The following is a 13,994-nucleotide window of genomic DNA, read 5'->3' as shown; positions in this document are numbered from 1 at the left end:
TTCCGCTCTAGAATATAGCACACTGAAATTTGAAATCGACGGCAGAGACCTGTATAATTCAACTATTTTTGTGTTATTTTCCACATAATACAATTTTCCCGACATTGAATTGATACTGCGATCCCAAAGGAATATGTGAAAGATTTGGCAACATGTTGGCAACGATTTATTGAGGAACTCAATGTTGTCTAAAATAAGATCACAAAATATTAAATTCATATTTTTGTTAAATCTTAAGAAATTAAAAATATTGTTGGCCATTTATGGTGTTTCCGTTTAGGGTTTGTGTTGTAGTGCCCATTACATTAATATGGCGACAGTCAAACAGCACTTTCAAGACACATTTTATGAAACATAGCCTATTGTAATTACAGAATATTGTGTTGTTCACGGGTTAACAGTGTAGAAACATACCCTTTTACCATATAGGCTATACATTCATTCAGAAAGACAATATAAATAAAAGCCTATTGTCTCTTGAGTTTAGCAGAACTGTTTCCAACCTTGGAGTTTGAATTGTATGTGGAAGAGAAGAGCATGGTAAACAGCAACATCAAGGGTACGAGCAGGTAAGGGGCATATATGGACACAAGGGTCAAGCGCTCTTTGGAGGTCTGTGGGCCCGCGTGGGGCTTCAGGGGGAACGGGAACAGCAGCACGTGCGCCAAAATAGGGACCAAGGTGGTAGCCACGTGTGTTGAATAGATGATAGCCGGAGTCCTGATCCATTTGCATCCACCTGGAAACGAAGAACACAAAGTAGGGCCAAATGAGCTGTATAAAGATGACCCTGTTCAAAATGTATTGTTCTCCACTAGTGGCCGTCATTGAGTAGCATATCAATGAACTACACAAGGGTCCCTATGCAAGTAGGCCTATATACGGTTTTGCACGAGATTCGATTTTGCGTCACCTACCTTTAAAGAAAGCATATGCAGCAACGGGGAAGAATGGCATCTGGACCAAAGCTTCGCACAGGATGAATGACTTAAACCAGGTCGGCGGATCCACAACCATGGGATCTTTGAACTCTTCTGCATACCACCTGAGAAGATCTTTCAGCTGTCGGAACGAGGTTATTAACGTGAATTCAATATTGTCAGGGAATCAAATGTTTGACAACATGTTAAATGCGCAAAACTAATATAGAAGCAGTGCACCTTATTACAACATCGATCACACTAACTGACATGCAAAGTCGCCTGATATGTCCCACTCACCACATTCGGATACACTTGATCAGGTAGCAGCGCCTGTAAATCGATAAATAGTGTAATGGGAATATGAGATGCAAAATAGAAGAAGAATATGTATTCTAATAATCGAATGCCCATGATTGCACACTATAGCAAACAACTAAATTGACAGTAGTGGAGAGACATGTTGAGACGCCTTCGTCGTGTCGTAAAAACGCGTGAACCGCCAGGTCGCCGCTGATTGGTTATCGTCTCGTACGGGGGTGTGTCTGAAAGAGAGGCTTGACCATGTGGCACGCCCCTTCGACCAAAGACCAATTGCACATGTGTAGAACATCTAAACCAATAGGCTCTTTAAAATTGCTGTTATGGTCTGCTGTTTGGTTGTGAAGAAGAAATTAAGTAAAGCTTATTAACCTACAGTTCTTCCCTTGCTTGCCTATGTCCAAATATAGCTTGGTCAGATGAAGGACAGTCAGTAGGCCAAACAATAATAGATCAAAATCATGACAGAGACAGCGCTGTTCCATTTCTTCAGCAGAATTTAATTTGTTACCTTGGTATTTGTTACAGATCAATAGTATCACTCCATATACAACTACAAGTACAGTATTTTGTACAGTTCATATTCAAATACATAGGTTTTTAATTGGCTAATTTACAAACACTTTTTATGTACATGTTCAATATCAGTGCAATGCCACTTTCTTTCCAACAACCCCCTTACAAAAAAAGATTTAAATTAACACATCAGAAGCAAAGGAAATTAACTTAAATAAAACAAGATTACAGACAATAGATGGTTCAGTAGTAGACTGCACTGTAGCCAGTGCTTCAATTTTTTTCATTTGACTTTTTTGGCAATGACATAAACATTATTTTAGTGTTTTTTAAGTCATCTACACGTCCGAATTTTACAATTATCTTTCTCCTTTGTTGAATATAGAATCTCACTGGGAGTTTTCCTTAATTCCCAGATTTTAGGAAATGTAACACAATATTAAATAATTTGTTAGCATTTCTGCCAATCAAAAGGTTTTCAGTGAGCATAAGAAAATAACAGAGCACATCACTGTAAAATCATTCTTGATAGACTGTTATTTCACCTTCAAAATCCAAGCTAAGCAACATTGGTTTCGTCAAGACAATACTAAATTAAAATGTTCCCTTTGAGCCACTACCCACAATCTTACCTAGTCAGATAATTTGGACAGCAAGACATGTTCACAATTTGCATGATACGATGGAGAAGTAAAGACAAACAACAGGCTTGGATACATTACAATGACAGCGCAATCAACATTTGTTCGACAAACATGTTCTCAACAAGGGGGAAAACAAGCTTACATACGACCAGTCCTGCCATCATCCACCACAGCCCTCTTTGAAAATAAATAAAGCAGCTAAATACATTAGATGGCGTGTGGGAGACAAGACAGAAAAGTGATCCTTTGCTAACTTTTGAAAACCGGAGTTCAGCTTCAAAAAAGCAGATAAACCTGGATAAACCAAGTGATGTCTTAAGCGTTGGTATTAACTATTATATGAGACTGAATATTTGGATCAAATTATTAGGACTGAATATCTCCAACAACCACAACAGCAGGTGGTGCAATGAATCAAAGAAGTGTTTGAATGAGGTGGAAATCTGAAATTGTGTGAAATAACAGTGAAACGGGTGCAGGGAAAGAGCAAATCATAACGATCCAAAACACAGCTGGCTGGGGAATAATTCATCCATTAAAAGTATCAGATAATACAAATTACAAGTATTAAGATACAAAGTATTTCATCTTCAGCAATAAATATGTGAATCTTTAATAACGGCATTCGCCTTTGATACTGTGGTGTCAATTCCTTTGCTATTCTCCGTTGTCGCCAATTAACCACTAGGCAAATGTATTGGTATCTAGCACAACAACCTGACTCGAGTAAAACATAAATACAATTAATTGAAAGTTGTACTGCTTAAAATTATAATAAAATGGGTCCAGTGTTGGCCGTCTTGGGACACTGGGCATTGGCTCCTTACACAAATCCCAGACCGACGTCTTATGTTATTTGGCGAGTGGCTTGGCTAGGTGCAGTAAATCAAAATCATGAGTGAGAAAACACAAAAAGTGGCAGGGGAATCATGAACGCTGATGACACACAGGTCACTGGATTTTCAGTTTTTGAATAGAGATGCAACATCCCATGTCTGGTTTGGCTTAAAACCTGGTTACTGTTTCAACCTCATCTTGTCGCCACACCTCGATAGTGTCTCTCAATAGAGTGGCACTAACTGAATACTATTTAAAGGATCTTATGAGCACAGCATTATTCTAAAACTACCTAGACAAGTGGAGAAATGCAGAGGGGGGAAGGGCGGGGAAGAGAGGTTGCCCTCATATATGAATGGCAATGTTAACTGCTTGGAGAAAATGTACTAATGTGTGAGTGCTCCGAAAGCCAAACGTTGCTCTGGCAGCTAAGGCATATGAAGCAGTGCAGTATTCTTCACAATATGGCATTATGAGTGCAGACTAATTAACTAACCCTGATAGGTCATTCTATTCTCTTTAACTTTAAACAGTTGGAATGGGAGCATACTGTATGACACAAAGTATGACTTCTTTAAGATATTGAATCTATAAGAAAATAAATTCTATAAAAAAATTATGAAATGGTTGAATGAGGAAAATAAAGGGAAAATAACCAACATTGATGGTTCATTTTCTAAACTGTCTTCGGAAATCGTACACTATGGCACCGGTCCAGCCAGCTCTAAAAAGGTGCTAAATAAAAGCCAAGAGTCTATCATTGGATATTTTTTCGGATACGCCTGTCAATTGCACAAAACCGAGGTATTTGCAGTGGTTTAAGAGGGCCGGATTCATGCAAACTTTGTCCAAATGTTTTTTCCAATATTGGAGCTATTTTTGAAAGGATGCATGTATTTGGTAATTACATGCTACAAATGTGGTAATACTGTTACAAACTGCTACTAGATGATGGTTGGCCAATGGACTGCAGATATTGATGAGGTAGCATGTGATCTTTTGTCCTAGTGACCCTAGCTACATCAGAGAGCATCTGGAGGAAACCATTTCAAGACAGTATCCAATATTAATGTGACTTTATACTAGATACATAATTTCAACGTCCTTGTTGTGAACCTTCTCTGAAAGTACCACACCGTTTGCATGATAACTTACCTCTTGCTCTTCATCCGGATGGCAAAGAGTTTAATGCACAGGAAACCGCATTGGTCATGTGTTGGCCATACTGACATACATTCAGAAATGCGTTTGTATGCAAATATGTTTCTTTTCTAAATGCTTGGCATTGACTGCCTGTTTAAAATTAAATGGATTTCATGTATGTTGGGTTCAGTAAAGTGCACCAGTTTAGTGCTTTCACCCGGAATACAAACGTTTACTATAAATTCTCTATTTTTCATCCCCAACTTCAAGTGCTGTAGCGCATCCTCCAACTAAGGATCCATTGTTCCATGACATTTGACCCCATTATTTTAGTTTGTTATGCAGTGTGAGATTTCTTTCTCTACTCATACACTGGCCAGTGAGTTGAAGGGGTAAATCATAATGATGGATCTGGCACATTGCTTCGGGCAATGGAAGACTACTGTGATCACTGCAGGACACAGTATTTTTTGTAGTCCGACTCAAAGTCCTCGTCCATACTACTGGTGTCAGCCATCTTCTTGCCATCGGTCTTTGGCAGAAACTGGGAATAGTCCACCCCCTGTTGCTCGTAGAAGAGGATGTAGGCGGAGTCTGCATCAATCTCCTCTGAGCGCAATTCCTGGAAGTGCAAAGGGAACAATATAGAGTCTCCTTGTGAAGAAGCCACAGGCAGTCAAATTGCATACAATGTCTCGAAAATGTGAAATAACTAGCTAGCTCCTACTGGAAACCTAAGCCAAAGGGATATTAAATCAATGAAACGATGAAGAGAGTAGATTTCCTTACCTTACAGCTGCTGTCGTTATAACAGTACCATTTCCTGTTGGGGTTTTTGGCGTAGGTAACATAGTGGCCACCTCCCATTATTCCAGAGTGGCACTGGGGAAGATAAGAAAAACAATGCAAACTACAGTCAGAATTACCATTACCACAATTCTAAAAACACATTATTTACTTATGTGTATTCATTAAACACCATACTATTGTGTAACAAACAGCAAGATAAGGGTGCACTCACACTAGGCCATCTGGCCGTGGCCGTTTTCACACCTCAACCCGCTCAAATCTGCCAGTGTGAGTGTGGCCAGTCTGGCCAGGCCAGGCCAATTCGGCCACTTGGGAGAGGTGTGCTGCTACGGTACGGGCCGCCACGGTACAGATGCTTATGAGCCGACATGCGCACACGCACGGCTACGCAACCTAAGCTGGATGACGTATAGTCCATGCGACGACCATGGACATAATAAAGACAACAAGCCTTCTTTCCCATTAAACGGTAAACATGGCGTCAAGCGGTTCAACTGTTGGTGTGTTCTCTGTGTTGTTGTCCATTGTTGATAAAACTCTGACTGGCGGCAGAATTTATTGACGTGTTACGACGTGATGACGTATCTACAAGAGCCTACCGTGGCCAGGCCACAGTTTCGACGGCCAACGCCCACGGCCAAATGGCCTAGTGTGAGTGCAGGCCAGAGAACAATGGGGCCAGTTGAGCACGGTTAGGTGTGAAAAAAGGCCAACGGCCACGGCCAGATGGCCTAGTGTGAGTGCACCCTAAAACAACAATGTCGTCTATAACCTAAAGGAGACGGCGGGAAGAGATGATCAACCTTCATCTTTTCTAAGAATTCATAAAAAGAAAATACTGAAATCATTAAGAAAGTATCAAGGCTGTATCTGAAGTGTAACAATATCAACATCGTCAAATCCTAAACGACTTGCGTCCGGTACGACTTTCAGCCCACGTTCCGACGGCGGACAGACCCCAGCCTGGTGTATTGGTGGGGGTGCAGTGCGCTGGGGACACCTACTGATATTGCATAGAGGTTGTACATGGCCTCCAGCGCTCCGTCCCCCTGCTGCAGCAGGGAGCCCTCAGAGTCCACGGCGCTCTCCGTGCTGCAGTCCGACGTGGGCTCCAGGGTGCTCTCCGCGCCCTCGCCGTTCACCAGCGTCACCTCGCACTGGTTGGCGGAGGCCGCTGTGGCGGATGAAGTCTCGGCGGCGCCCCTCGCGTCACCGCACGGCCCCGGGTTAGGGCCAGTATCCGACCCTGACCCCAAGGCAGACTCCGCCTCGTCCTCCCGGGCCTCGTGGTTGGCCCCTTCCCTTGAGCTCTGGGCGTCTAGGTTCTCCTTGCTGTTGGAGAGGCGGTGCCGGCTGCCCAGCTGGGGGAGGCGGAGCCGGCCTTGTTTACGGCCGCCGGTGCCGGTCTTTGGGCTGCCGGAGGGGCTGCTGGTTCTGCTGAGCGAGGGGGACGACTTCCTGTCTGAGGCGGGAGAAGCTGAAGGGACCGGAAACATGGGGGGGGGGGGGGGGGGGGGGATTAGATTAGAATCTGTTCTGCTTTTCTTCCAAGAGCAAAGAGAGTACTCATTACTCTTTGCTCTTGTTTTGCTTTTGAACAACGTAAGGCCGCGGCTACATTTGTAAATCAATGAGGGTCAAGGCTGGACCACTATTCATTGCGATACACAAACGCGAATATTAGGACATCTCGCTAAGGTAAAGGATGTTTATCTTAAAGGTCCCATAGCATGCTACTTTATGGATGCTTATTTATAGGTTAGTGGGCCCTTAATGCAGGATTGGAAGACGTTCAAGAAATTCAGCCTTGGTGCAGAATTACAGCCACTACGAGCCAGTCCCACAATGAGCTTTCCACAAACGTGCCGCTTCGTAGAGGCAGGTCAAGGTGGAGGGTGGGGGTGTGGCCCTGAGCAGCTTGCAGCCACAGTACCATGCACTCGTGTTTACAGTGGATGTATCGCAATGGCGAAGCGCACACAGCTTTTGGCCGTGTTCTGTAAATATTCTAGAGCACTCCGGTTGCTCCGGCGGGAGTCCTGGAGCTCTATATCTAAATAATATCATATTATACATAGATATCTATATTATAATATATATATTATCACGGCCAAAAGCTGTGTGCGCCTCCAGATATTATGAATCTCAGACGACCGCGTCAGGTTCTCAGACGTCTCTGGTTCTTCCAATTCTCGGGGCGGGCAAAGTAGAGAAGGGTAGGTAACTTGGCCCCTTATGACGACATATGAATTCGAAATCGGAGCGTCTGAGCTTTAATTTTTCAAAGGTGGAGCAGGTTACCAGGTGCTCGTTCTACACCTAACGCCATTTCTAGCTACTGGGGGACCATAGGCATGATAGGGGAACTCATTTTGTAACATTATTAATGTTAGAAAACCTCTTAAAGTGAAATTGTCATGCCATGGGACCTTTAAAGAGAAACCGACAAATTTAAACTTCTGAAATTCTCCAGTCCATGCTGCCATCTACAGGTTAAGAAAAACCCACCTAATGCTTAAAAAAGGCTCGCCTTATCTCAGTATAAAGATTGGAACTGAAAACAAATTTTACTAACTAGTATCCAATCCATATATTGAATTGATTACTGTTCTGAATGGCAAATGTTGCAGGTGTGTCTAGGCTTGTCCCAGCAGGCATAACATGCAGTGGTATTAGACTTCTATGATACAGCTGCAGGGTAATTCAAAGCAACAAATTAATCAAAAAGCACCAAGGAGTTCAACAGAAACTCTACTGCTACAATGAATAATACATAGAGGGTCATTCTCTTCAATAACATGAAAACTGTGGGAAGCTAGAATATCATAGTAATAATATAACAACACAAAGTAATGTATTAGTTGTATCTGCAACAGTTATTTTATAAATAGCAAACACCCGCAAAATAAAACAAACAAAAAAGTATTCGGACTGCGTTTTCACAGCTATAGTTGTTGCTCATTTGTTACAATGGTTACCTTTCACCCTTGCTTGTGTAAACAAGCACCAAGCGTGAAAAACAATGCGTTTCATTTCATATGAAGCTGCATTTCCATCAGTCAATTTCTATTCAAACGCCACATCTGTTTAGTTTTCTTAGCTTAGATATTATAGGCACAATTATGTTCACCATGCATGGCGAAGCCATAGCTGCCTCAGTTGATTCCGATCGCGTTCTCACTGCAAACTAACCGTTCCCGGGGCACTTGTTTTGGTCAACACCAGAGACAGTAGCTGTGAAAACATACGCTGAGCCGACTCTAACCATGGAGGGGAACTAAAGTGAACATGCCCTTGATGTGGGGGTGGTGGCAGCTGTCACAGACCTTTAGGGAGGTTGCAGAAGCCGGCCGGGGCAGAGATGGAGGAGAGGTTGTCATCGCCCAGCCTCAGCAGCTCTTCGCCCTCGCTGCGGGAGTGGAGGCTGTGCTGCTGCCCCAGGTCCCGCGGGGCCAGGAAGGCGCTGGGGTCAAAGCTCTCCCGTGGGAACTTGACGATCTTCTGGGACTTGATCCAGCGCCCGTTCACGAAGTGGAAGCGCTTTAGATGAACGATCTGGAGCAGAAAAGCGATGTGTTGATTACGAGTTTTGTTTCATTTTGTAGACGCACAAGAGCTGTGTTGCACTAACACACGTTGTCTCTCCGATATGCTCAGCACTTTGAATGGCTACCTCAGGATTTTACTCTCTTTATACAGTATTCCCTCTGAATGTTCTCTTGATTTTACTCCTTGATGTGCAATCTGAGTAAACAAGTAAATTGGCCATACCTACTGGCTGGCATTCTAATCATCTTTAGCTATACAACCATTGCACAGAATGATTGAAGTCAATCAGCCTTTGACCTTGTTTATTGCTGGTAGTCTTGGTGTTGGATAACACTCAAGGAACACAGGGTTGACAGTGTTAGCTGTCGATAACGTTAGACCTAAACATAACCCTCTGTAACCCAAGATCTAATCATAAATCTTTGTGACATATACCTTACCTTTATTATCCCAATCATATACATATACAGATAAATGACTGAATATTACCCAGAAAAATTTACTTTTATCCAAATAGTTCCATTACAAGAAAGTTTTCATCTAAATTGATTAAATAAATCAGGTGTGCAATAAACTTACTGCTATGTATATAGAAGGCGATCACAAATAAACATTTCCAAAATGTCCCCATTATAAAGCCCCCCCACTCATGCAATTGAATAATTTTTTCACCAGACATATTCACTTGTTCTGAATAACAACTTTTACGCAGAGTGGAAGTTGATGATTCCACTGACCAGTATGGGGGGCAGCCTCCAGAGGTCCAGCTTCTTGGTGGCCAGACGATGGGTCTTGCACTTGGAGCAGTAGTAGAGCTCATCCTCTCCCAGCTCCTCTTCCCCGGTGAAGGCCTTCAGACAGCTGTCCAGGCTGATGGGCTCGGCCTGGGCCCGGCGGGACTGTTCCACGCTGCAGTGCTCCTCCACTATCTACAGGGGGAGCAGACAGTTTGTCAGATAAAGAATCCATGTATTTCCGAGACCGGAGTTCTTGGCCGTTTTGCCTTTAGAATGTCTTAGGAACGTAGAATATCTTTGGATGACAGAATATAAATCACTGTTAGACAAAGTTAAGATAAAATACTGCCTGACACTTAACCTACACATAACCTTTTTCTAACCTGCATCTTTTTAATGGCTCAATATAGAGACATTTTGAGATGAGGAAATTCACATATGCACGTATCTTCATGAGACAGCTTTTCTTTTCCCTGATAAAAGTAGAATCGGGACAAAGAAATGCAATTCACCCTCTTTTGCGAGTGTGACCAACTCTTGATACTTTTCCCGGTAAGTTATTGACCTCTTTGTGTACAAAGTAGCAGCGAGGTAATAACACCGACTTACCCCTCCCAATATTCATAGGGCTTCACATTCAATAAGTGTTCCATCAGAGTATGCACAGGGCTGGCCAACGCTGCCATTATAATAATAACCAATGAAATTAGCTTGACTTCACATGTCAGGGCACATCTGATGGCTGCCACCGAGATAAAAAGAGAAATGCTGAGCTTCGGATCTCAGTGGCAGCTGAAGCATCAACCCGCTACTGTCATTGCCGCACGATGGCACCATTCTGAATACTTCAACATTTTCTGAGCTTGGGATTTTTTTTTGTTATTAAATCCATAAAAAGCACACTGAGGAGCATATTAATGGCATATTGACCAGACGCAGACGCAAACGATATGGCGTTATCATCGGTGCATTGTTGTTATATAATGGCCAATCTTAGCTTTGTTTTAAATTAAACTGAGATTTAGATTGTTTTTAAAATGCATTGAGAAATTGTCTGTAGTCAGTCCATGGTTGAGGATCTATATCACCTGTCTGGTTCACTTAAGACAAAGAAATGGTGTAAAAGGCCATCCCCTGCTGCTACATATCAATTATCTACTTTATCTTCTTATCTTTTAATCTTTTATCTGTCACCTGTGACCTGGTCGACTTTGGCCAGACTTTCAAAACTAAGAATGCACACCAATAATGATAGCAGGTGTCAATGCACACATTCTCTTTATGTATGGCAGTAGATTGGAAGGTTTATTTAAAGCTACACACCCTCTCCTGGGATGTCTGGTAGCGGAGGTGCAATGCTGTGGGGTCCCAGTCCACGGCGATGTAAGCATTCCCCACAGAGGCCCTGTCGTCTGTGCACTCTATTGCGCAGCCCCGGCAGAACCTTCAGAAAAGACCAACTGTTATTTTGGGCATTAAGTCAAATCATACATTTTTAGCAACAAACAATAACCATTTGGTTTTCTCCTAGTTTTAACCAGACAATGACCCAAAACCCCCTAAACACAATATGAAGCAAGTGCTTTGGGTGGCTTTTGGAGCCACACCTGGTTACGGTAGAGCTTAAATGTAAAGCAGATCCCCTGAGTTTTGGTTCTTGTTCTGCGGTTAATGTAATGGTTGGTATTGGATTGCGCTGCATGGAGCATCCACGATTTGTGTTTGATCTCTCATTCAAAATACGACCCCCTTAAGTTCCAATTGAGACACACGGCTTTGACGTACGCAAGCTAAGATCAAATCAAAAACATGGTACATAGTTTCAATGAAAGTGCACAGCAGCATTAGTGCTAACTCAAAAAAGTGAATTTATTCTTACTTGATGGAATAACTTGTATGTTAATCAATAGCGCACTGGTGCTTTTAAAGACCATGCAAAGAAAAAACTAATTAGAAGACATGGTGACATTTCTGCTTAAGATGGCATGCCTTCAATTGGCTGAATCTGAAACCTTGGCACGGACCAATAGGTTTATAACGATATTAACCACTAAACAAGTCACAACTTCCTAGAGCTCTAAGATAATTGAATCAGTTGTAGGAGGGCAGATGAAGGATGTCTCACCTGTACCATGGACACCAGGCACAGGAGATGCCGTCCTTGCTGACCACCCGGAGCGTGAAGGGGTACTGGTAGCCCATGCTGTCATCACTTCAGGGCCAAAGAGAACAGAACAGATGTTATGTGTCATTTTAATAAGTTTAATTTTTAAGCCGTATTTTTAACCATCAACCATATCATTCATGTTGCAACGTAAAGCTAAATGATGGGTAACATAAAGCAAGAGTTTCTAGTATGAATTCCAAGGTAGTTTGGGTAGCTTCTCTTCGTGCATTGTTAATCCTGTCTTTCTGAATTATTTATACCAATCACGAGTGTTTAATTTCGAGTACATTGTAGCCCTTAATTTGAGTAAATGATAGCACCCACCCTTTAAACAGTGCATTTCAGCTGCTTCCTTCCAGACAGAGGCTAAAAGTTCCCAAAAGCAGAACAAACCGCTACAGGAACAGTTTTGTTCCTGCAGCCATTATCTATACGAATAAATTGTTGCAGCGCCACTAGTGGTGCATAACTTTGTTGCACTTTCTGATGTACTGAGCACCTCTGTGATTTTTGTCTGCGTGTTTGTCTTGTCTTCTGTATTTTTGTTGTGTCCTTTTTTTTATTTTATACTGTGTATGCTAAGTGTGTGAACACCCTTTTCTTGCCCTGCAAACCAAATTTACCCACGGGTATGATTAAAGCAACCTTGAACCTTGAACCTTGGTCAGTTTAGATTTATTCCTTTATTACATAAAATGTATTATTCAAAGTGAGCTGGACGAAAAACCACCCACAAAATGGCAGTAGATTTGTATTTGCTTAAGTATTTTTCCAGTAATGGTTGCTTGGTGCTGATTTGTGTGTGGCTGCTGACCAGTCCTGGGCATGGTTGCTGGCCTCCTGTGGGGGCAGTGGGCTGGCTAGCCTGGACACCTGGATCCACACGGCGTCATACAGGTCCTTCCTACTGGTGTGAACGGTGCACGGCACAATCAGTGGCATGCCGAACAGACTGGGCCGATTCTTCTGAGACGACAGGAAGTACAGCTCTGTCCGCATCTAGAAGGGCACACAAAAGGTTCACCCACACGGACGCTATGCTGCACCATGCACCAATGCTATGGACAATATTCTCTACAAATCATTGTAATTGTTCTATATTTAACATACAAATCAATCAAAAGCTACCGTGCAACTTACGCAATTCACACTCATTGAAAGAACATACAACCATCTAAGTATCTTTCTATGCTATTAGCTTTAACTTTACCCAGTGGAGGTCTCCACAGAATGGACACAACCTGCACTCACCATCTTCCTGTGCATAGCGATGATGTAGCCAATGAAGGGGCTCTCCTGCAGCAGTGCGATGTGCCCGTTAGGAATCCCGTTGGCCAGGGGAGTCTCTGGACTGCAGGGCACCGGCGTGGTGGGCCTGCTGTTGGCCATGAGGACAGGCTTGCCGCCCACATGCCCGTTAGCTGTTGAGCCATTGGTTACTGGCGTTACCTCTGTAGAGAGACGGTCACACAATTACATACTACATCATTGCTGTGGGCTGTTCTTCTTAAAAAAAGGCAGAACATTTAGCATTTAGCAAAAGGTTCGAATTGGTAAATTTGTAATGTAATTAGTAATAATGTTTAGTAATTATATCCGTAAGCGAGATACATCTCGATCCGATCCGATCTCCGATCAATATGACATGGCTCTTGGTATTGGATCTTTTCATTGATAATACTTTCAAATCCCCTAACTTCCCTGAGCAACCATCTCATGGTTGTATCAAGACATCCTGAATGGATGTAAGGTAGTATTACATCCGTTTAGGACAGAAGCACCAGAACCCAAGGCAGAAGTCGAGTCTAGGTTAAAGAAGAATACGTTCTTGAATGTGGTGTTGACAATGATTATGACAGCATTGTCAATTATACCTTAAAATGGAATTAATTAAGATTGGTATTCACATATCCTGTTTGATGTTAGCCGGCCTTCCATTTTCTCTACTAGTGATTACTAAATGTAGGTCTCTGGTAGGGCTGTCCCCTGAAAGTCGATGATTCGATGATTCGAATCATCGAATCATGCAGTCGACCCAGAGAATCTGAAACGACTGTGGGGTTTCCCGCCGTCTTCCTTTATTTTTTTATAATACTGTTAAAATAAATTGCAAACTGCGCGTACAGATGCCACCGCAGGCTTCATATTCCCCATTTGCATCATAGCTCTAATGATAATAATAAAGAGAAGCTTTATTTAGACACTGTCCATGTCAATGTGGCGATTGATTCATTGTAACTTTGTTCGCTAGAGAGAATCTCGCAGAGGGAAGCGGCTGTCTCCCCTTACATTATTGCTACATTTTCTCTAGGAGTCAGTGTTGCGACACATCGCTGTGTATTCTTTCGGG

At 42.6% G+C, this 13,994-nt stretch overlaps 2 protein-coding genes across 9 annotated transcripts in view; both read right to left on the bottom strand.

The window, feature by feature from the left end:
- Nucleotides 1-106: 106 nt before the first annotated feature.
- tmem97 (transmembrane protein 97) lies at nt 107-1,416 on the bottom strand. Its single transcript, XM_056611033.1, has 3 exons — nt 1,221-1,416; nt 918-1,062; nt 107-739 (listed from the first exon to the last, which is right to left on the bottom strand). The coding sequence occupies exons 1-3, from the start codon at nt 1,332-1,334 to the stop codon at nt 468-470; spliced, it is 531 nt and encodes a 176-aa protein (XP_056467008.1). The 5' UTR covers nt 1,335-1,416; the 3' UTR covers nt 107-467.
- A 99-nt stretch (nt 1,417-1,515) lies between these two features.
- The window catches only part of usp32 (ubiquitin specific peptidase 32), a 43,268-nt gene continuing 30,789 nt past the window's right edge, over nt 1,516-13,994 (bottom strand). For all 8 annotated transcript variants that reach the window (XM_056611020.1, XM_056611021.1, XM_056611025.1 and 5 more), the window contains exons 26-34: nt 12,896-13,095; nt 12,459-12,643; nt 11,603-11,689; nt 10,801-10,921; nt 9,478-9,669; nt 8,518-8,746; nt 6,196-6,668; nt 5,171-5,263; nt 1,516-5,003 (exon numbers count right to left, since the gene is read on the bottom strand). In XM_056611020.1, the coding sequence (XP_056466995.1) occupies nt 4,830-5,003; nt 5,171-5,263; nt 6,196-6,668; nt 8,518-8,746; nt 9,478-9,669; nt 10,801-10,921; nt 11,603-11,689; nt 12,459-12,643; nt 12,896-13,095 (1,754 nt within the window). In that variant the 3' untranslated portion in view covers nt 1,516-4,829. The remainder of the gene's footprint in view (nt 5,004-5,170; nt 5,264-6,195; nt 6,669-8,517; nt 8,747-9,477; nt 9,670-10,800; nt 10,922-11,602; nt 11,690-12,458; nt 12,644-12,895; nt 13,096-13,994) is intronic.

Source organism: Gadus chalcogrammus, chromosome 16, assembly GCF_026213295.1.
Source record: "Gadus chalcogrammus isolate NIFS_2021 chromosome 16, NIFS_Gcha_1.0, whole genome shotgun sequence".
NCBI classification, from domain to species: Eukaryota; Metazoa; Chordata; class Actinopteri; order Gadiformes; family Gadidae; genus Gadus; species Gadus chalcogrammus.
The sequence above is the reverse complement of the archived record's forward strand: the minus strand, read 5'-3'. Positions and strand labels throughout refer to the sequence as shown.

Excerpts from the sequence above, each read along its gene's own strand:
- tmem97 (XM_056611033.1), bottom strand. The coding sequence starts at position 1,334 with ATGGGCATTCGATTATTAGAATACATATTCTTCTTCTATTTTGCATCT. Across the intron at positions 1,063-1,220 it reads ATCAAGTGTATCCGAATGTG|CTGAAAGATCTTCTCAGGTG; the intron begins GTGAGTGGGACA and ends TCGTTCCGACAG. Across the intron at positions 740-917 it reads TGCATATGCTTTCTTTAAAG|GTGGATGCAAATGGATCAGG; the intron begins GTAGGTGACGCA and ends CTTCGTTTCCAG.